Raw genomic sequence first — 22,802 nt, 5'->3', positions numbered from 1 at the left:
TCAGAGCACTCTTTGTTTTATTTCTTTAATTATATAGAAAGAAAAAGTTATTTCTTTTTATTTCTTTTTATTTTCTATCATAAAGAAAGAATTATTTCTTTAATTTAAATTATATTAAACCCAAATGTTTCCTGTTATTGGGGTTGTTCCAGAAGGGACCCATAGTGTGAAAGCAGGTTCTGCTTTGAAAAGGATCATATATATATGATTTATATTTCAGACTAAAACCTTTATCAAGGATTTACTGGCTATATTTTTGATTTATTTCAATCTTGGATTTAAGGAGGAAAATGACAGCTGAAACTATATTTTGTTTTTCATAATGAATAGAATACTTCTTTTCCTAATGTCTAAATAGAGTAGACCCTATGATATTGTATATTTGTTTTAAGTTTTTATCATCTGTTTGCATTACTACAGCCTATTTTTTTATCTTCATAAAAACTGCATTAATCTGATGGAATAGTCTTTGAACCAAAGGATTTGGTGATGTTAGTGTGATTTGATAGTCTACCACATGAGATTTTATAAGATTATAAGCACCTTAGAGATTATCTAGTCAAATTCAGACACAAGTTATGTGATGTTGGGCAACTAATTTAACCTTGTTTGCCTCAGTTTCTTCATCTATCAAATGAGATGGAGAAGGAAATGATAAACAACTCCAGTATCTTTGCTAAGAAAACCTCAAGGATGTTTGTGAAGAGTTAGAAAGACCGAAAAATGGCTGAATGACAACAAAAGTCCAATTCTCTCATTTTGCAGAAGAGAAAATTAAGGCACAGATAAAATAAATGACTTATCTTGCATATACATAACTGTCAGAGGTAGGATTCAAACCCAAGTCTTCCTGACTCTAAGCCTCAAGCTTTTTCAAACATTGGCCCATCCTACGCCCTCTAAGTGGTGTGTTCTCAGAGCAGGAGCATGTTTTGTTTTCCGGAGAGCTGTTGTTAGCTATAGTTAGAAATATCTTCCCAATGTGGAGGACATGGGTTGTATACTTCTGTCAGTCCCTCCTGAAATTACTTTTCACATAATTGGTACCTAATAAATGTTTGGTGAGCCAGCGATAAAAAAAAAAAAATGCAGATTTTCTTACTCTTTACATCTTTACTTTTCCTTTGGAAGAGGGGATGCTGGTCAGATATTTTTGTAGGTTGGAGCATTTGGTGTGTGCTTTTTAAAGTTTTAAATAAAATATGAACATAGCATTAATATGTAGGCATCTCCCCGGTTTTTTATATGTATATATGTATATTACTTTTTTGTGTCGATAACTTTTTATTTCCCTTTGTTTCTTTACCCTTAACAATGTCTTTTGAAAAGCCTCTAACTTTTATCAAATGTTGAACATCAGATTACTAAATAAGCAAATGTCTCCCACATTCTTACCCAAACTATTTAGCAGTTCTAGAAAAGTAAATAATAGAATATCTCTGCTCTTTGTCATCATGGTGGCAAAAGTCAGGGCTGGAAAAGTGTAACTTTTCAGGAAGAATAGTTCTGCCATGTTGGTCTTCTAGAAGTGTATTTTTTCTCTCAAGGAAAGTGACTTTAAAAAAAAATCCTGCCTGCTTACTAATGTGACATTGAACAAAATCTGCTAGAAAGTTAGAGTTCTTTTCTTTGAGAAAATTAAAATAAAGTGTGATGTAAATTTATCCTAATTCATATAATTTTGTAGAGTGATTTTTGAAAATATTTATTAATATGAATTTAAATGTATATATGTGTCTGGAGAGACTAATGAAAATCTTTTTGAATGTAGATAGGGTAAAATTTTCTGTTCTCTCTCCCTTTTTTTAAACCCTAACTTCTGCCTTATAATCAATACTGTTTATTGGTTCTAAAGTAAAAGAACTATAAGGGCTAGGCCAGGAAGTTAAGTAACTTGCTCAGGATCACACAGCTAGGAAGTATCTGAGGCTACATTTGAACTCAGTACCTCCCATCTTTAGCCCTTGCCCCTCAATCCTTAGAGCCACATCACTACTCCCTTCTGTGCATTTTTTCCTCCTTTCCAATAAACACTCTTGCTGCTAGAACCCCATTTGTCTTTTGGAATGTCTACTGAATATTGGTACAAATTTGCTGTGCAGTTTCTGAGGTTACTAAAAGTAAAAGCTCCAAGGAAATTGTGTTGTATTACCTAGACCTACTGTTGTATAGTAAATACAAGAAATGTAATTGTTCTCATTGTTTTCTTATTTCACATTCCTCAGAAAAGAGGGCAGGAAAGAATTTCTATTTACTTGAAATTCCTAGAATCAAGGGGCTAAATCCGAGGACTGGGGAGGTGATTAGGCTCTCTCATCCATACCCTAATATTTAACAGAACAAAGGTTCTCTAAATGGATAGTTATGTGGTAGATATTACCAGTGTTTCATTGAAAGATGAAAGGTGCAGTGAAAGCAAAAGCTGCCAAGGTTCCCTTGGTTCCTTTCTAGTGAGGCGCACTCTTAAAGTTCTGTAAAGTTCTTGGTCCCTGGCTAACTGTTGACATATTAAGATAACATCAGGATATGTGTGGAGATTACAGGATCAGTTGTGAATACCAATGAAATTTCAGACTGAATTGTTCTTGTTTCTATATACAAAAGGCTCCATATATCAGTAAAATCTCTTTTTTAAAATTCACTTTGAAATTTGAGGGCACTAATTGGTCAGTGGTTGAGCTTGTGGATAATCATTTCTGCAGTCAGAATAGTTCTTTTGGGAATTTAACCTTCGAAACACATTCAGAACATGTATAATACTTCAAAGATAATGAAGAGTGGTACTGTACTTTTTTTGTATCCAAAGACATAATTTGTTTGATCCCAAAGACTTGATCTCATTAAAGCATTTTGGTGCTCTCTTCCTATCTTCTCTTCTGCCTCAGGCTTCATTTTCATGCTCTAGTATTTGTAGAACCATTTCTAGTTTAGAAAATACTCTTGTTGGATAAGAGAGGGGCAAATAAGAGTTTAGCCCTTCTGTTCACTCTCTGACTTCTGTTAATTATACACCATGTACTCCAAGGGGTAGATAGTATCCCATCTTGTTCTGAATGGATCTGAACAAATTTTTTTGTTATTGTTCCCATTAATCACTGTGCTAGATAACATAAGGGATACCAAAGTAGCATAAAACAAGGTCCCTGCCTTCCAAGGTTTGTATTCAAGTTGGGTAGATGAGATTATTGGCTTTAACCAAATTGTGTACAACAGAAGACAGAATATATGATTTGAATCAGTGTAGTAAGAATTGTGTGGTAACAATAATAAGTCTGTAGAGTTCAGAGAGACATTCATTAGGTTTTGAGTAGTTTGGATGGTCTTGGTAGAAGAGGTGGCACTTGGAGAATAGGTAGTAGCATTGGAATTAACCCTTTCATTGCTTTTTATCAAAGGGAAAAGATAGCAGTGAATAAGGGTGAGAAGGAAAAGATTTGATGGTGTCTGGACAAAATTCCACCACTCTAGGCAGCTTTTCTGTTGATAAGTATCTTCCTTCTTGTAGAAATGACTGCCACTTCCACCTTCCTTTTAGTTATTCCAGGGAATTTCTTATCCAAACTTTGCTCTGAGCAAACCACTCCTCTATTTAAAACTCATCAGTGGCTTTCTGCTGCACCCAAGATAAAGTGGCTCCAGCCCTCTGTTATAGCCTTCTCACAAGGCTACATTCACAACTTCTGTGTTCTAGCAAGATAAACTACTACTCATTCTTCTTCTCTTTTACCTTCTCCCATCTCCATGCCTTGTTCATGTTGACCTCCATGCCTGCAAAGGACTCTCTCTTCCTATCTGCTTTTTTTTGGAACCTTTAAAAAATATAGTTTTATATTGAAAATTTCCCTTCTACTTTTTTTCCTAAACCCTTACCTTCTGTCTTAGAACCTACTAAATATTGGTTCCAAGGCAGAAAAGTGGCAAGGGCCAGGCAGTTATGATTAAGTGATTTGCTTAGGGTCACACACCTAGGAAGTATATGAGATCAGACTTAAATCCAGGACATCTAGGCATGGCTCTCTATGCACTGATACACCTTGCTTCCCCATTCCATTTTTTAAAAAAAGAAACAGTGTCCACTCTCAACCTCCAGCATCCATGCTTCTTCCATTAAAAAAAAAAGTATATATATATATACTTATATACATACACTTAGGGCACTTAGGGTATGTATGTATATATACATACACTTAGGGCAGCTAGGTATCAATGTATAGAGCACTAGGTCTGGATGTCCTGGATTCAAATCTGGCCTTAGATACTTACTAGCTGTGGGATCCTGGGCAAGTCACTTAACCCCAATTGCTCAGCTCTTATTGTTCTTCTACCTTGAAACCAATACATAGTATTGATTCTAAGACAGGAGGTAAGGCTCTGTGTGTACATACATACATACATACATACATACATAAATACATACACTTCAGAGCCAGGAAATAGGCAGATACTATTCATGTGACTAATAGACTATAGATGAGAATATATTTTAGAATTATAATGTTCTTTTAGCTAAAGACTCTTCAATTTCTTTAGGATAAACTCAGACTTAGATTCCACAATGAAAATGAGCCATGGAGATCTCCATCTGGCTAATAGAACATCTTTTACTTTCACACTGCCTTGTTTCAGACAGGAACTCGCGTAGGTTATGAAAAACCTAGCTCATCAGAGCGTTTGAGTATAAAATACCAAATAGATATGGGCCATTTCACTGCCTCTTGAGGGGACAATGAGATTGATTTGTCAATTAAGCCTTTGGGGATTCTTTGGAGAACAGTAGTGTACAGGTCAAAAGCTGTTTTGTTGTGAGTAGAGATGCTATTTTTTCCCATGTAGCATCTTGAACTTTGAGATTGCCTTAAAGTGAGATAGATTCTAGGGAGTCCAGGTTTAATAAAATCTAGCAATGCACATTCCCAGGCATGGGACTGATAAATTAAAAGTTAATTTACTCATTAAAAAGGAATTCTGTGCTTTAACAAAGTGGTCCCTTTAAATACTCATCACCCCTACTGCTCTTTGAATTTCTCACAGATAATATTAACTACTAGACAGAGGCTGAGCAACTTGAAGCCAAACTATTAGGAGTCATTGTGCCACATGAATATCCCTTAGAAATGGAAATAAAGGGGGGCAGCTGGGTAGCTCAGTGGATTGAGAGCCAAGCCTAGAGATGGGAGGTCCTAGGTTCAGATCTGGCCTCAGACACTTCCCAGCTGCGTGACCCTGGGCAAGTCACTTAACCCCCATTTCCTAGCCCTTATCACTCTTCTACCTTGGAACCAATACATAATATTGATTCTAAGACGGAAGGTAAGAGTGGAAGGAAGGAAGGAAGGAAGGAAGGAAGGAAGGAAGGAAGGAAGGAAGAAAGAAATGGAAATAGAATATTTTGGAAACAACAATATTGAGTTAATAGGAAAATAGAATTCAGTTTTTTGAAAACATGCATTTTCAAAAAAAATTTTTGAATAAAGTAGGACATTTAAAAGTTCTTATAACTTTTTGACTTGTTAAAGGCACCTGTTTTATTTAACCCTATCACCACATCAGCATCTGCATATTGAACATTATTCTATGGCTAGAACTACAGATAACACTTTAAAAGTACCCCTAAAAGCCTAAGGAGCCTACAATCTGATGGAGAAAGACTTCTCATTAGAAACAATTAGAGAGTAATACAAAACTGTGCAGAATCTAATAGTAGTTTGTGCAGAATAGAGAAAAAAAGGCTGTCAATTCTAAGGAGATTAATGCAAGGAAAAAATGATTGGAAAATTCTTCATAACAAAAGTGGGATTTTAGCAAGTCCTGGAAAAACAGATAGAAATCATGCAAGTAGTGAGAAGGTGGGTAGGATATTCTGGATTGGGAAAATTGCATTAGAAAAGGAATAGAGGTTAAAAAATGTACATAATGTATTCAAGGACAGAGAACCAATCTAGCTGGAGCACAATTACAAAGTAGCAAGAGACAGTGTTGCTACAGTTTTTCATTTTTTGGTTTATATTTCCAGCGCCAAACACAGCTCCTTACACATAGTAGGGGCTTGATAAATGTTGATCAAATTGAATGGATTTTAAAATGATGATATCAAGGCTTTTACTCATCTATTAGTTCAATAAACATGATTCACAGAATATTTTTCTGTCCCTGAAATAACACTGGCTCTCAATGTAGCAACTTTTGAAGAATTTTTTTCATTTGGCTAAGAAGCCCCTGACATCTGGTTTCCAGTGGTGGGTTCTTTGCTATTAAATGTCAAAATTTGCCATTTTGCTCCCTTAAGTGATCTGATAGATAATGTGAATTACTTCGATTGAAATTGCTTCCTTCGGTGAATTTTTGTAAATCTTTTTCCATTTTTTTTGTGCTTCCTTTTCCAAACTATTGACTCTTTTTTTAGTGATTCTCTTGTATCACTCATTTCTTTTCCAATTTCTTATCCTCTCTCTCTTATTTTTGAGCTCCTCCAGGAGTTCTTTTTGGGCCTAACACCATCTCACGTTTTCATTTGGGGCTTTCTTCATGTATCCATTTTGACATTGTTGTCATCCTCTGGGTTTGTGTTTTGATCTTCCCTGTCTCCAGGTTTTTTTGTTTTTTTGTTTTGTTTTGTTTTTTTGCCTTTTGTTCCCTTTTTCAACCTGCACCTCTGGTGGAGGGGTCATTGTCCAAAACTTCTTCTGCTGGGGCCTGCTCCAGTGCTTGGGAATGGTCTGGCTGCTTGGTGGAGTGAGGGGAGCCTGGCTGCACAGTGAGGTTGCCTGGTTGTTGGCTTCAGAAGCCTTGCTGGTGGCTTTGCTAAGGCAAAGCCTATTACTAGTTTGCTGGGATGCTGCCCACTCCCCATTTACCCTAGTGTGACAGATCTTTCCTGCCAACCTTCTCCATGGTCTTGGGATGGAGAATTGTTTCACCCAATTTTTTTTGTTGATTCTGCAACTTTAGAATTTGTTTCAAGGTGTTTTTTAATAGTTCTTTGGAGTTGAATTTGGAGAGCTCCTAAATCAACTATTGTGGCCTCAGAAGTCCAATTGATATTGCTAATGCCATTTGGTTAGAAAAGAGCCCGTGAGTCCCAGGTGTGTTATTTAGAATTTCTAGGGTTCCATTTTAGAGGTATTAAGCCTCAAGATATGTAGATATATGACAACTTCCTGTGGACATGTGGGGGACTTTGAAACTACATTTTCCATTTTGTCCAACTGGTTTCCTGTTTTGGATGATGTCCTCAAGGTAAAGCCTGGCTTTAAATATTGGGAAGTCGGGTCTGACTTCCTCTTTGCTACCTGAGCGCATGCTCTCTTTAGCTATGCAGACAAGATGAGGGAAGGTAGGGAACGTAATAGCTGAGGCAGCAATTTGAAATTTTTACAGGCTCATGGTCGATTTTATTCTACCAACATGGGCCTAAATAAAATATTAGTTTTCCTCTTAATACCAGCCTTCATCATTTTAAAAAATAACACAGGACAGTGGGTTTGATGACTGTATATACTATTAAACCTCTTTCCCTTTCATGTTTTTAGATTTCATTTTTAATTCTAACCACCTATCTAATAAATGGTGTTTTTATATTACAAGGACAGTTTTTTTGCTGATCACAAGGGGATTGGGCAAAAATATATAAATAGTTCAGATTAGCTCAATCTCCCTCCCCCAGCCCTTTGTGGAACAACTAAGCTTACATCCTACTGAGAATGGATTGGTAACATCATCATTTTGTAGAAAGGACAGCATTCTTACCATATATTGTCTTTTTTAGGAGGAAAGTTTGTATATATTTTTTAAAGTGGTTATGCCAGTGAGTCATTGTTTTGTTGGCGCTCTCTCTCTCTCTCTCTCTCGCTCTCTCTCTCTCTCTTTCTCTCTCTCTTTCTCCCAGAAAATCCAGTTTCTTTTCTTGTGTGTTTGACTAGATGACCATTTAGGTTCAGTTATAAAGTAATGATCTAATAATAGAACCCAGTGGAAATTAAATCATTCACATTGTCCAATGTCATACATTTTCTTTTTAAAAATACAGTTTTATCTATCTCATTAAATATTTCCCAATTACACATAAAAATGCTAAAAATCATTAAATATTTTTGAGTTCCAAGTTATCTCCCTCTCTTCTGCTTCTTCCCTCTCATTGAGCAAGTAAGCAATTTGTTATCTAATGTAGAGGTGGATTCATGAAAAACTTATTTCCATATTGGCCATGTTGCTAAAGAAAACACAAACAAAATAAAACAAGTACAATAAAGAAAGGTTTTTTTTTTTTTAAGTATGCTTCAATCTGCATTCAAATTTCATCAGTTCTTTCTCTAGAGGTGGATAGCATTTTTTATCATAGATCCTTTGGAATTGTCTTGAATCATTGTCCTGATAAGAGTACCCGAGTTTTTCACAGTTGTTCATCCTTACAATATTGTTGTTATTGTGTACAATGTTCTCATGGTTCTGCTTACTCTATTTTGCATGAATCCATATAAATCTTCCCAGTTTTTCTGAAACCATACTGCTCATCATTAACTTAAAGCACAATGATATTCCATCTATAACCATATACCACAACTTTTTCAGGCATTCCCCAATGGATGGGCATCCTCTCCATCTTCAATTCCTTACTACCACAAAAACAACTACTCTAAATTTTTTTCCATAAATAGGTTCTTTTTTCTTTAATCTATTTCAAATTCAGACCCAATAAAGATATTTCTGGATCAAAGGAAATGCACAGTTTTATAAACCTTTGGGAATAATTCCAAATTATTCTAGTTGGACTAGTCTATAACTTTACCAACAGTATATTAGGGTCCCAATTTTTCCACATATTTTCCAACATTTGTCATTTTCCTTTTCTGTCAGTTATTTAAATTTGCATTTCTCTCATCAGCAGGGATGCAGAGCATTTTAATGTAGCTTTTGATAGCTTTTATTTCTTCTTCTGAAAACTACCTGTTCATATCCTTTGACGAGTTATCAACTGGGGAATGGCTCTCATTTTTATAAATTTGGCTCATTCCTTATATATTTGAGAAATGAAGCCTTCATCAGAGAAATCAGATGACCAGAAAATTCACATGATTAGGATTAAATTATCCAAAGCAAAAATCATGCTATGTTTGATTTGGGAAATCATTGGGAGAAATGAAAACAGCTGCTTTTTTTTTCTGATGGTTTCTTCTTTGGCATGCATTTTATGTCAAGAAAATGAGAGGGGGCAGCTGGGTAGCTCAGTGGATTGAGAGTTAGGCCTAGAGACGGGAGGTCCTAGGTTCAAGTCTGGCCTCAGACACTTCCCAGCTGTGTGACCCTGGGCAAGTCACTTGACCCCCATTGCCCACCCTTACCACTCTTCCACCTATGAGCCAATACACAGAAGTTAAAGGGTTTAAAAAAAAAAAAAAAAGAAAATGAGAACAAAATTCCCATGAGAATAGGTAAACGCTCTGTGGCAAACATAGAGAAAGACATGGTCAGTAGTCACTTAGGATAAGACAGCATGGATAGATAGGTTGTAAATGGCATCATGGGGAGAGGCACCCACATCTGTGAGATCCTAGACTTTTTTGGACCATTAGAGTATCCTTAAAGCTCAGATGTGGCCTTTTCTATGCTTGATTACATGAATGTCTGATTGGCTTTTCAGGATGTTTACAAGCCACGTCGGAAATACAGGCGTCAGAAGGGAGCTGAAGAGCTTCTAGATGAAGAATCTCGAGTCCATACTACACTTTTGGAATATGGCAGGTAATAAAAGACACTACCCAGGCTATTTTCTCCTCTAGTAAAAGTTTCCAATTTAAACTCCTCAATTGGAAGCTTGTCATTAAACTGCTTGTTAGTTAGATACATTAGCTGTGTTCAGCTTTAGTTTTATATCATTAGATTGCCTAGCATTGGAATTTTTCCTTCTGGTGTCAAATTTTGTACATTTCCTGTGAGTATGTTCTGTGGTCCTCGTGGAGCCATATGTTGCAGGATTCATATTTGAGATCCCTGTCCCAAAATAGTAATCATAAATGTGGAACAACTAATTGTGCCTTTTACAAGGATTTTTTGTTTTTCCTTCTCCTTAGGGAATGAGTTTGGTTGGCATTTTTAGAGCTTCCCGATGCTTTTAAATTTCATGCTTCTGTCATTTGTTATTGTAATTTTTCTCCAAGGAGTTGAGAGAAGACAAAAAAATCAAAACCCAGTATTCTAAATACTTTATAGCATTAGGATAAGGAAAAATTCCATTTTCCTTTAAGCATTATTTTAAACAAAAATGAATAATTAGGAAGAAGAAAATTTAGCTTTCTCACTATTTTAGGCTTTTGATTTCTAAAGTTTAAAAAAAATTTTTTAAAGATAAGTCCCTCAGTTCCTATTGCCAGACTTTTATTGCTTTGTAAGATGATTCTCTGCTTTTACATCTTTCTGTTGACACTAGGTCTTGACCTTAAGTTTCCCTTTGTGCTCTTTGTGTGTTTTCTTCTTAGATTTACTGATTCTTCAATGTGAGTATTTCTCTTTGCTCCTCTTGACCTGTTTTGGGAAGAGTAATAGCTTCCTTTTTTTGCAGCCTGCTGTCCTCTAACCCAGCCCTCAGTGTGGTAACCTATCCTAACAATACTCTTTGGCTAACATCTCCTAGAGGAATCAGAAGGCTTATATCAGATTGTTCTCCTTGCTGACAAATCTCCCTGGAACAGGGATGAAATTGAACTTTATATTTGTAACTTTCCACCAGAATTAAAACATTTATTTTCTTTAGTGATTGTTGCTGACAAGTGAACATATATTGCTTTGAAGGTTGTTGGCTCTTTTTCCAAGCCATGCATGGTTGATGCTCCTTGATAGAGAATATTTCTTCACTAGTCAACTCTTGATTATCTGCTTTGTGGATTATCTGTGGTATATGTCTACACACACACACAAATGGAACTTAAACTGACTCACTTGCAAATGAGATTTTTTTAGGTTGAAGGTTTGGAATTCAGACCCTGAATTAGATACTATGACAAATAGCTAAATTCAAGAGTAACCTTGGAAGTAGTTAATATGACATGTGTAAGAATAAAGGAGCCAGTAAATGAATGTTTGATAGAAGGGAGAGAGAGAGAGTCTATGTGTGAGTCTCTTTCCCAGCATTCTCCTTTGTCGGAATATACACTGGGAGACTTTAAGGAGTTGTCACTCTGAAACTGGTGACCTGGATGGTTGTGCCACCCCACAGAAGTTGGGGCTTCTGTATAAGAGGAGGTATGTGGTACCCCAATCCTATCCTGAATAAGGACGGGGTTCACACAAACCTCCCCCCAATAAGTTACATTTATAGCAGGTAGTCGGCTTCAAGATGGAGGCAGCCAGACCAAACTGTGGTTTCCCTCTCCCTTGTTGTCTTTCAGGCACTCTGGAACGCCATCTGACTATTGAATGGCTTTTTATTATTCGCAAATCAGGGATTGGGGAAAGAGGTGAAGGGCAGAGGGATTTTGGGGTGACCTCTACACTAATCCTATGGGGTCCGTCACTTAGGTGGGAACCTTAGTGGTTCCCACTCCTAAGCTTCTCCCCTCACCCCTTCTCCTTCTATTTCTATTTCTATCCTTTTCCGTAATTGTAAGTTTTGACTGAAAGGGGATCTCTCAGCAAGGTTAGGTAATGGGAGAAGGATTCTAAGAGATTGCTCCCAAAATGGAGTCCAAAAACTTAGCTTACTCTATGGTTGAAGTCTTGATGGGTGAGATGCAATGGAATGGCTTTGATCAGGGAATCAGGGTTTCAATTTCCAAAGAAAGATCCTCAAGAATCCCTCAGAACTGGATCCAAGCTGGGTTGTCCTCCTCCTTCCTCTTCCCAGTCCTCCACCCGAAGACCTCTCCTCTCTTCTTCCTCCCTGGTGGATCTCCCAGAATCCTCTCAGTCTCAACCATCAGCAACTGTCAGCAGCTGCCTTCTCTGGCTCCTCTGGTCCCATCCCCCTTACACAAATCCCATCCTTACACGTGAAGCCAAGAAAGGGACTCCATCCCAGCACATCTTGCCCTTTTGACAGATCTTGGTTTCTGAAATCCTTCCATTGAAATCATTCCTTTGCATCAAGATATCCTGCTTCTCAGATTACTCTGAAGACAAAAATTTGCCTTCTTGCTGTGGGTAAGCCCTAGATGAATCTGAGAGCATTAGGTCGTCATGCCTAGGTAATAGTTTGTTTTTGGTTTCTATTTTTCTTGTTACTTTACAGAGGAGAAGAATACTTTGCTGTCAGTACCACTGATGCCAAGTGATGTAGGTTGCCAACATTCCAGGCCACAAAGCTGTGTGAGTACCTGGTAACTCCCAGCAACTTCTCTCTCTTTTTTAAGACTTTGATCCTGAAAGTGCAAACCCCAGAGATTATCCATAGAAATCTTACCAGATATCATACATGTCTGAGAAGGAGGAAAAATTATAGGGTAGGAAGTTATAGTTTTTGGAAGAACTAAAAGTGAATAAGAACTATAGATGCTTAAATAGTGTTAATAGTGCATGGCCTTGTCTCTGAAGAGTTTCAGGCATGGGATAGATTGACTGATTAACTGGAATATTCAAGAAAACTCATGTGATCATGGAGGATTTAGATTATTCTCATTTAACTAAGAAAAAGGAAGGGCAGATGAGAAAACTGAGGCACACAGGTTGAGCGATTTGCTTGTAGTCACACAGGTAGTAAGTATATGGTAGAGTTGGAGTTCAAACCCAGACCCACTAAGCCAACTCCAAATCTAGCACCATTTCTACTTTACCACACAGTCCTTGGACTTACATGATCAAATTCTTGATGACATTTTCCTTTTTTTTTTTTTTTTAACCTTTACCTTCTGCCTTAGAATCAATACTGAGTATCAGTTACAAGGCAGAAGAATGGTAAGGCTAGACAATGGCATTTAAGTGACTTGTCCAGGGTCATATAAGTGGGAAATGTATGAGGCCAGATTGAAACCTAGGCCTGGCTCTCTATCCACTGAACCACCTATCTATCCCCTTACATATTTTAAATCAGTGGTTCCCAAGCTTTTTTGGCCTACCGCCCCTTTTCCAGAAAAAATATTACTTACCCCCCTGGAAATTAATTTTTTTTAAATTTTAATAGCAATTAATAGGAAAGATAAATACACCTGTGGCCATCACCATCCCCCTGGATTGCTGCAGCACCCACCAGGGGGCGGTAGCACCCACTTTGGGAATCACTGTTCTAAATGTTTTCTTTAATGTATATTACTTTTCATTTGGCTTTTAATCCAAATATGTAAGTGTCAACATGATTTGTTAAGCTGAATTTCTTCTATTTCTTTTATGGTTGTCATAGTGCTTGGCAACGAGATTGCACAGGTTGGATCTTTAGAAAATGCATGGTGAATGAATTAAAATTAAATCTACACATTTTATTAATTAGTGTGCCATATCCTTTTATCCCTGATTTAACTGTGCACATCCTAGCCTCAAATATAGATTCATAGCACAACATAATTTTAGGGCTGAAAATAAGCCTTAGAGATGATGCAGTTCATACTCTTCCTTTTAAAGACAAGGCAGTTGAGGTTTGCAGAAGCTGAATCCTTGCCCAAGGTCACGGACGCACAACAATTAAAGTTCAAGCCCAAACCTTCTAACTTCAAGTACAATCCAAAGAAACAAGCTCTTATTTTAAATGCCTGGTATTTCCAAGGTGCTGTGCTAGAAACTAGACAAACTTGAATTGATTCCTGCCCTCATGGAGCTTAGAGTCTTCTATTTAGATTTCAGGTTTTTTTTTCCACTAAAGCACATTGTTATATTGCCTGGAAGCTTATATTTCCCACCAGAGGTCCTCGTTTTTCTGGTAAAGAAAAGATAGGACTGACATCACAGTAACTGGCAGACATGATGAAAGACTGCAAAGAGTAAATTGGAGGCATTGATATAAAATGCAGAGCCACCCTTTAGCAAAAATATTGCAAATTTGGGACTTCAGAGAGAGACCAGGAGAGAATGAATGGCCTCTGGACAATGGAAAAAGAAATAAACAAAGGATGAAACCAAAATAAGATTGTAGTGAAAATGGATTTGAAATCAGCTTGGCTTTATTTTATGCAGGTAGACTGACAGTAGGATTTCATATTATTCTGTTGGAAATCAAGAAGTTAGTGACTACATTCAAGTTTAAAGGATTCTTTTACCACCACAGTACTGATGCAACATATTTCACAGGGAAGAGGATGATTGGAAGACCAGTTAGATGCTGCATCAGGCTTCTTGGTGAGTGAAAAAAGAAGAGGCTCTGAGCTCTGTAGCTGAGGACAAGAGGGGAATTGAGGGATTTGCTTTTGTGCATGCAGACAGCACTTGTGAGGTTTTTTGTCCTGGTTCATCTTCTTTAGAAAAATCTAGGGGCTTCGAGGAAGAGGAATAGAGAGATTACCTGGTGTTGTGGAGAGAGCACTGCACATAGATTCAGTAGACCTGTGTTCAAATCCTGTCTCAGATACTTACTAGCATGTAAGCTCGGTCTCTGGCTTTCTGAACCTCAGTTTCCTCATCTGTAAGTTGACAAATATTAGTCTGCATCATATTGGTGGTTGTAAAGAAAGTTCTCTGTAAAGGGCTATTTATGTGTTGCTATGATTTTACATCTGCTTGGTGTCCCCCTACCTAGGAAGGGGAATTTTCAAAGAGAAGAAGCTTCTTTTAGGTACTTTTTGCCATAATTAACTTGGGGACCTGTAGTTTATACTCTTGTCTTTACAGTGATTTCTTTAACCATCTTCACACCATATTGTCTGGACTGTGGAGATATCATTTTATACCCTCCCACCAGAACCTTGGACTATGTCATGAAATGCCAGGCTCTGATCTTATAATTTCCCTTTTATATGTTATCTTCCCCCCTTTGAAGGCAGAGATTGTCTTGCTTCCTTGTGTTTACATCTCTGGTACTGCCCTCAGGGCCTGGCATGAAGTAAGCACTTAGGAAATACTCTATCTCTCTATCCATTCATTCATCCATCCTTCAGCATAATTCCCGAGGCATTATTTTTTGTATTTTCAGTTCCCAGTTTTCTCTTCCACCCCATCCTCTACCCATTGAGAATGCAAGAAATACCCATTATACATATGAAACTCTGTAAACTGTAATTCTGTATTAGCCATGTTCTGGATGGCAAGGAGTAAGCAAACAGTAAAAAGGAATTAAAAGGGGGGGGAAATATACTTTAATTTGCAGTCTAAGACCAATTATCTGTCTGGAGTGGATAGCTTTTTATATCATGAGCCCGTTGAAGTTGAGATCATTATGCTGATCAGAACTGCTAAATCCTTTACAGTTGATTTTTACTGTATTTTAAAAATATTTTACAATATTTAAAAAATTTACAATTTTTACAATATTGATGTTGCTGGATAGATTGTTCTCTTGGTTTTGCTGCTCACTTCACCTTTTTCCAGTTCATAGAAGTCTTCCTAGGTTTTTCTGAAATCATCTGTCTTCTTTTATTCATCACAATAGTATTCCATCACATTCATAAATCATAACTTGGTCAGGCTTTCCCTAATTTGTGGGCATCCCTTCAATTTCCAATTCTTTACCATCACAAAAAAATTTTGTTATTTTTGTTACAAATATTTTTGTATATAGTGTCATTTTCCTTTTTCTTTAATCTCCTTGAGGGATAGACCTATTAATGGTATTGCTGGGTCAAAGGATATGCAGTTATATAGTCCTTTGTGCATAGGTCCAAATTGTTCTCTAGAATGTATGGCTCAGGGGGCAGCTGGGTAGCTCAATGGATTGAGAGTCAGGCCTAGAGATGGGAGGTTCTAGGTTCAAATCCGACCTCAAACACTTCCCAACTGTGTGACCCTGGGCAAGTCACTTGACCCCCATTGCCCACCCTTACTGTGAAAAATATAAGTAAGGTAATGGGGTCACCAGGGATATTATAATGAACTAAGTAGTTTGTGGGAACACATTCTGGGATTTATGAGAGACTGGACCAGGGTGGAGAGACCAGATTTTACTGAATTTCCACAGGAATGGCAGTTGATCTTAACTGTCAGCTTCCACTAGGCCAGAGTATAGTAACAGGCTAACAAGGTAAAAGAGACTTAACAGCTTTAATTATGTTTTACTAAAAGGTGGGAAAGGATTTCTATACTTAAAATCTAAAGGATAAAACCACAGGGCAATGGGAGGACTTATTCTACTCTTATCTAAGTGATCTAAACTAACAGGGCCCAAAGAGCTGTAAATGGAGTCTCTACCTCAGACCTGGAACCTGCCAGGCTTGAGTACAGCTGGGGCTTTGTGGCTTTGGGATTCTCACTGCAATCCACTGATGATCTCTGGATGCCAGGAGCTAAAGTGGTCTCAGGTACCAGGTAGAGAAGGTTTTTTTTGAAGCACTGTCGACCAGAACTCAAACTTCACCTTCTTCCTTGGCACTGTAGATCTTGTCTTTTTGCTAGATGCCACACCACACAGGATCCCAGGGAAAATCAGGATGCAAGATGTCCTTTTACTCTGAGTGCTCCCAGGGCTAACCACAGTTTTGTGTTAACCCCTAATGGAGTCCCTTCTCAAAGCCTAGTCACTTCTTCCTGCTCCTTCATTCCAACCTGGAATTCCCAGTTCCAGCTCCTTCCTGCTATGTATATTCTAATCAATAACTAATCAATACCTAATCTAATCTTCCTCACAACATTACCACTCTTCCACCTAGGAGCCAATACACAGAAGTTAAGAGTAAAAAAAAAAAGTAAAAAAAAGTAGAATGTATGGCTCATTTCATAACTCCACAAAAGATACATTAGTGTACGTATTTTCCTGTATTCCTTCTAGTACTTCTCATTTTCCTTTTCTGTCACGATAGTCAATCTGATGGGTATGAGGTGGTATCTCAGAATTACTTTAATTTGTATTTATTAATGATGGAGCATTAAAAGACTTGATAACTTCGATTTCTTCCTCTGAAAACTATATGTTTATATTCTCTGACCATTTATCAGTTGGAGAATGTCTCTTGTTCTTATGAATTTGACTGTTTTCTGTATGTTTGAGAAATGAGACCTTCATTAGAAAAACTTGGTATAATTTTTTTCCCCTAGTAATTTGCTTTTCTTCTAATATTGGCTGCATTGGTTTTAATATAAAAAAAAACCTTTAAATGTAATATAATAAAAATTTCACACTTTATTTCACATGAACCTCTCTATCACTTGTTTGGTCATGAACTCTTCCCCTATCTATAGATCTGATAGGCAATTTCTTCCATACTCCCTCATCTTATGTTATGTTTTCTAAATTATATTCCCATTTGGGGCTTATCTTGGTTCTAGGAATCATCTTGGTTTTGTTTTGTTTTGTTTTGTTTTGTTTTTGGATGTGCAATATTCATTATATTTAGATAACAGATTCTTAAAGATTATGAACTACTTTCAGTATACAAAACAGCAAGATTGACTGTTAAGTAAAGTGTATTTTAGTTATATATTTTCACATTAGCTCTACTTAAAAGGTAAGGTAAGATATTTTGTTATTGTAGCTTTTGCTATCATGGACTTCAAAAAATACTGCTATAAAAATTAAGGTATATTTGTGCACGTTTCTTAACCTAGACTTTCTTAAAATAAAACTGAATCATTGGCATGACAGATTGAATATAAACACTAAACTGGACATTGAGAAGAATACAGAATTAGCCAGTGTTACATATCTTATTTGAACAAACAGAAAATTGTTTTAAGTAGGGCATTTCCTCTTTTTTTTTTCTTTTAATGTAACCTAACCCTTTCCCTACAGGTGGCAGTCTCTAATCAAATGATACAGAGCCTTTAGAGATTGAAGCAATGGACTAATCTTGTTAAAAGAGCAGTAGCAATAAACACTTGGTTTAAGAGCAAACTCTGATCTGCTGATTAAAACACACACACACACACACACACACACACACACACACACACACACACACACACACACACACACACACACACAGCGCCTAAAAGCTATTTAGAGCCTCATTTGATCTCTTCAATGCTTTTTGGTTTGCTTGGCTTTTTTTGGCGGGGAGGGGCTTATTTATTTTTGTGGTAATCACATTTAAAGAAAAGCTTGTTCTCTACCCAGATTAGAAATAAAGATTTCTTTTACCAGTAGACAAGGTTCTTCTTTTACCCAGGACATTAGAAGGCCAAGATATTTCATCTATTGACTTTCAGGAGCAAAGATGTCTGTGTTGTTTTGATGTGTGAACTTTCTTAGAAAATCTGTCCAAAGTGAGTTTTTACATAGGTAAAATCTAGAGGTTAACATGATTTTTTAAAAAATCATTTAACTGATGCCACCTCCCCCCCCCCTTTTTTTTTACCTATAGGCGATACGGATTAAGTAGACAAGATAAAACAGAGAAGGTAAGAAATGAAATAGCTACAGAATTAAAAACAAAATATTTTACATTAAATGAAATTGGAGAGAAAGTAATTTTAAGTGATTCATTGACTTATTTCTTTAATATTAATTGTGGAAGACTCTTGTGCCGTAGTGGAAAGATTATTGGTTTTGGAGTCTAAAGACCAGGGTTCAAATCTCAGTCTTTCCTTTTATCACCTGTGTTAACTTAATTTCTCTGGGCCTCAGTTTCCTCATTTGTAAAATGAAGGGACTACATTAAATAAATAGCCCCTGAAGTCCCTTCCAGCTCTAAATCTTATCCTTTGATTTTTTTTTCTTTCCTATTTTTTCTTCTCCTTTTTTAAATAGAAAAGAGCACAACTTCTTTTCAGAATTTAATTGATATTTTTTTTAATGCCAGTTACTTCCCATCATACCCACTCTTCATCAGATCTTTCCATGTAACGAAGGAAAATTGTTCATCAAAACTGACCAATAACACAACCAAGTCTGAAAAAAAAAATAAGTCTACCACAACATCCCTCTCCACTCTAATGAGATGGGGGGAAAAAGGGAGAACTTTTAATCATCTCATGAACAGAATTTTTAATCATCAGTTACTTGCTTAGCATCCACCAAGATGGAATAGGCCAGAGGTTCCTTACTTTTTGTACTTTTGGTGTCCTTGTAACATTAGCTGACATTTTGGTAGTGCTTTACTGTTAGTTTATTGAAAAAGAAGGGAAAAAAAAAAAAAGCTTTCCTTGCCACAACTCTATAAAGGAAATAGTGAAGGTAGTCACTATCCTGATTTTTTTTAATGAGGAAAATGAGGCTAAAAGGGTTAAGTAACTTGCCTGGCTGTCTCACAGCTATTAAAGATAAGATCTATGCTTGGAGCTGAAGTCTGCCACTTACAAGTTCAGTGCTCCCTCCACAAGGGCATGCTGCCTCTGAAGTCTTCACATCAGTTAGAGTTGAGTGATGGTACTGACAGGCAAGGACACTGACTACTGGCAGGGAAGTCAATCTTGCCATTAAGGTGAAAGAAAAGAGACATATCAACAGCCTCTAACTCTGAGTTCCTCACAACCCACAGGCATTTCAGACCCCTATTACATCCTCCATCATAATATTTCAATCCCAGCGAGTCGAAGACTTGGTCCTTACCTTCTGGAAATGCCTTGCAGTGGAAGAGAAGTGGTGGATGTGGGCAGCCTATTTTCTGTGAGCATTTCCATTAGGGAGAGGCTTGACCAGAGACTTCAGCTCTTTCTTTTGGGGACCCCTACATGAGACCCTTGGAATACAGAATAAGAATTAGATATAGTCCCTGTACTCAGAGACTATCCCTAATCTCATTCTGAAGCACCTAAAATAGAGATAAAGGCAAAAAGAATGAGAAGGATTAAATAAAATAGTGACCTAGAATACAGTTACTATACAAAGTTGAGCAATACAGGAGGTGATTTCTACTTTCTTAAGAAAATCAGAAAATATTCTCTTTGAGCCAGGAGTTTCTGTAGCTCATTGGTGTATTTGTTTACAGATCACGATCTACACAAGGCAGTGTGGTATAATGGATAGAGAGCTAACCTCCAAGTCTAGAAGACCTGGATTCAAGTGTTTTCCTTTGACACATTGATTGTGTGGACCCTAAATAAGTCCTAATCTTTCAGTGTCCCAGACAATTCTCTTAAGATTATAAATTTCAGTCTATTTTTTTGCATCTATGTTCATTAAGGAGATTGGTGTGTAGTTTTCTTTCTCTGTTTTTGGTCTTTCTGGCTTGGGAATCAGTACCATATTTGTGTCATAAAAAGAATTTGGTAAGACTCCTTCTTTACTTATTTTGTCAAATAGTTTGTGTAGTATTGGGATTAGTTGTTCTTTGAATGTTTGATAGAATTCACTTGTGAATCTGGCGCTGGGGATTTTTTTCTTAGGGAGTTCCTTGATGACTTGTCCAATTTCTTTTCCTGAGATGGGGTTATTTAAGTATTCTATTTCTTCTTTTGTTAATCTGGGCATTTTATATTTTTGTAAATATTCAACCATTTCACCTAAATTGTCATATTTGTTGCCATTTAATTGGACAGAATAATTCTTAATAATTGTCTTAATTTCTTTTTCATTAGAGGTGAGATTGCCCTTTTCATTTTTGATACTGTTAATTTGATTCCCTTTTTTCTTTTTTTTTTTAAATTAGATTTACCAGTACTTTATCTATTTTATTTGTTGCAGTCTATTTTTTGAATTGCATTGATCAAGAGAATTTTCTCACTGAGAGTTCCTGACACTAGTTAAATCACTGGTCCAATCAAAAAACAAAAACAACTCATTTACTACATAATGGGCCAGGAAGAAAGTTGCTAACCAGTTAGTATTTGAATAGGTTGGTGTTTTATTACAGAAGCCCACCTTCTTATAGCTGTGCTATGGTATGGCTCTCACAAAAGGAAACACTTAAAGCCAAGATATCAACAAAATTGATCAGTGATTGGTTCTTAAAAAGTTTTGGAACCATTGCTCTAGGGTCTGTTCTGATATTTAGGGAATAAAGGGATCAGTGACTTTGGTCACCATGCCATAATACAACTTGCCCTTTCCTGCCCAAGAACTTTTCCTTCTACCTTTTTGGCAGATACCAAAATATCATTTCCCCCTGCACCTCTTTCTCTTTTCAAATTCTACCCATCTTTTAAAACCCATATTGACCCAAAAGTGCTTTCTCACTCTTCTGAGCTCCTATAGCAGTGATTTTCTGCAATACCCCTTTGACACTTAATTAGATACCATTTTGACAATCCCTGTCATCAAGGGGCTTACATTTTGTTGTAATGCCATTTGTGCCCCTGCCTCTTAGCATTGTATTCTAATCAATCAATGAGTCTTTTTTGAGTTCTTGCTATAGTTGAAGTGATGGGGTAGACACCATAGGGAGATGTATAGGAATTAGATATTTTTGGTAGCTTATGATGGATTTGGGGAGACTTGGAGTAGATAATTAGCAGTACAAGACAATTTTTGTTTCCACTTGAATTATGACTTTTTTTTTATATAATCAGTACTTTGCCACTAACAGGTCTAATTTATAATATTCACAGGCTGAGGACAAGAAAACGGCGTTGTCTTCAGGGTTCTCAGGGTCAGGAAAATCCCTTGATGAAGATGAGCTTCAAGCTGCCGAAGAGGTGTGTGGCCCATGTAGAAAGAAAGCTTAGGGTTGAATTTGAGCCAGCGTGGAAGAAATTTGACTTTCATCTCTAGCTTTCTAAAATGGTTAGTCCCTTCTTGTAGTCAGAAGGTGCAAAATGGTCATTTCATTATAGTCATATCTCCAACTTAGCTCATTATACATCATTTAAAAATTGAATTGACCAAAGGGAAAGAAAGTTCCCAAATTCCATCATAAAGAGTCACTTTACATTTTTCAAGTAAGATAGTTTATAGTTTTAAAAGATTATGGACTACTCACTTTTTGTCATTTTTCTTTTATTAGCGCCATATTGAAACACTGATGACTAAAATGGCTGCTATGGCAACAGATGAGGTAAGTGGCAGTGGGAATGTTTCTGCATTTTGGTTCTGGGGAGGGAGGATCTTTATATCTTGAGTGGACTCGCTTCCATAGAAAGATCTCCAACACCTTATTTCCTTATAGCTTCCTATTACACCCACCCTCCCCCGCCCCAGTATTCTTCCATACTAAAGGGGCCTTATGAATTTATATTTCTATTTAATAATAGTCCCTTGTCAAAGGTGCGGCAAGACACTTGTAAAAAATAGCTTTTAATTTTATTTCCAGTGTTGATATCAATCTGAAGTATTAATATTTGTAGATTAAGAGGTCCCAATTGTGACAGCCACGTATAGTCAAAAGAATTAAGACTTTTATTCTTCATCTTGTTAATAAATGCTAGCACACATATTTTCACACATACACACATATACATATATGTTAAATAAGTTTGTGTATTTTTTTAATGAAGTGCCTTAAGGTTTGAAAATTCCTTTATACATGTTTTCTCATTTGTTCCTGATAATATTCCTGTGAGGCAGGTTCTGTTATTACCCCTAATTTACAAATGAGAAAACTAAGGCTCTGAAGTTAAATGATTTACCCAGGATCATGCAGTCCTGAAACAGATGGGATTTGAATTTGGGTTTTTCTAATTTACAAGTTGAGAACTCAATCCACTATGCTACCCAAACTTCTTCTTTTTTTTTTTTTTAATTGAAAGTGAAGCCTTCATTTTCCTGTTTTTATTCTTCCCAGTACCCAAGCCCCTTCCCTATGTGGTACATAAACTCAGTGCTTAAGTGAGATGCTTTCATTTGCAGGCATTTTACCGATGTGGAAATTGAGGCCAAGGGATGAGAAATAGCTTGATTAAAGTCACACAAACAGTAAGAAGGAGAG

The 22,802-nt window shown here is 36.8% G+C and overlaps 1 protein-coding gene across 3 annotated transcripts in view; it reads left to right on the top strand.

Annotated features, from left to right (window-relative positions):
- CCDC93 (coiled-coil domain containing 93) overlaps positions 1-22,802 on the top strand; it is a 118,566-nt gene that overhangs the window by 18,392 nt on the left and 77,372 nt on the right. For 2 of the 3 annotated variants that reach the window (XM_044669915.1, XM_044669917.1), the window contains exons 7-10: positions 9,638-9,738; positions 18,363-18,399; positions 21,487-21,573; positions 21,882-21,932. In XM_044669915.1, coding sequence (XP_044525850.1) covers positions 9,638-9,738; positions 18,363-18,399; positions 21,487-21,573; positions 21,882-21,932 — 276 coding nt within the window. Of the gene's footprint in view, positions 1-9,637; positions 9,739-10,472; positions 10,491-18,362; positions 18,400-21,486; positions 21,574-21,881; positions 21,933-22,802 lie in introns of all 3 variants that reach the window. The other variant, XM_044669918.1, reaches the window with a different exon arrangement.

The sequence above is a fragment of the Gracilinanus agilis genome, chromosome 3, assembly GCF_016433145.1.
Source record: "Gracilinanus agilis isolate LMUSP501 chromosome 3, AgileGrace, whole genome shotgun sequence".
Taxonomy (NCBI): Eukaryota; Metazoa; Chordata; class Mammalia; order Didelphimorphia; family Didelphidae; genus Gracilinanus; species Gracilinanus agilis.
Note: the sequence above shows the minus strand (reverse complement) of the source record. Positions and strands in the feature narration are given on the sequence as shown.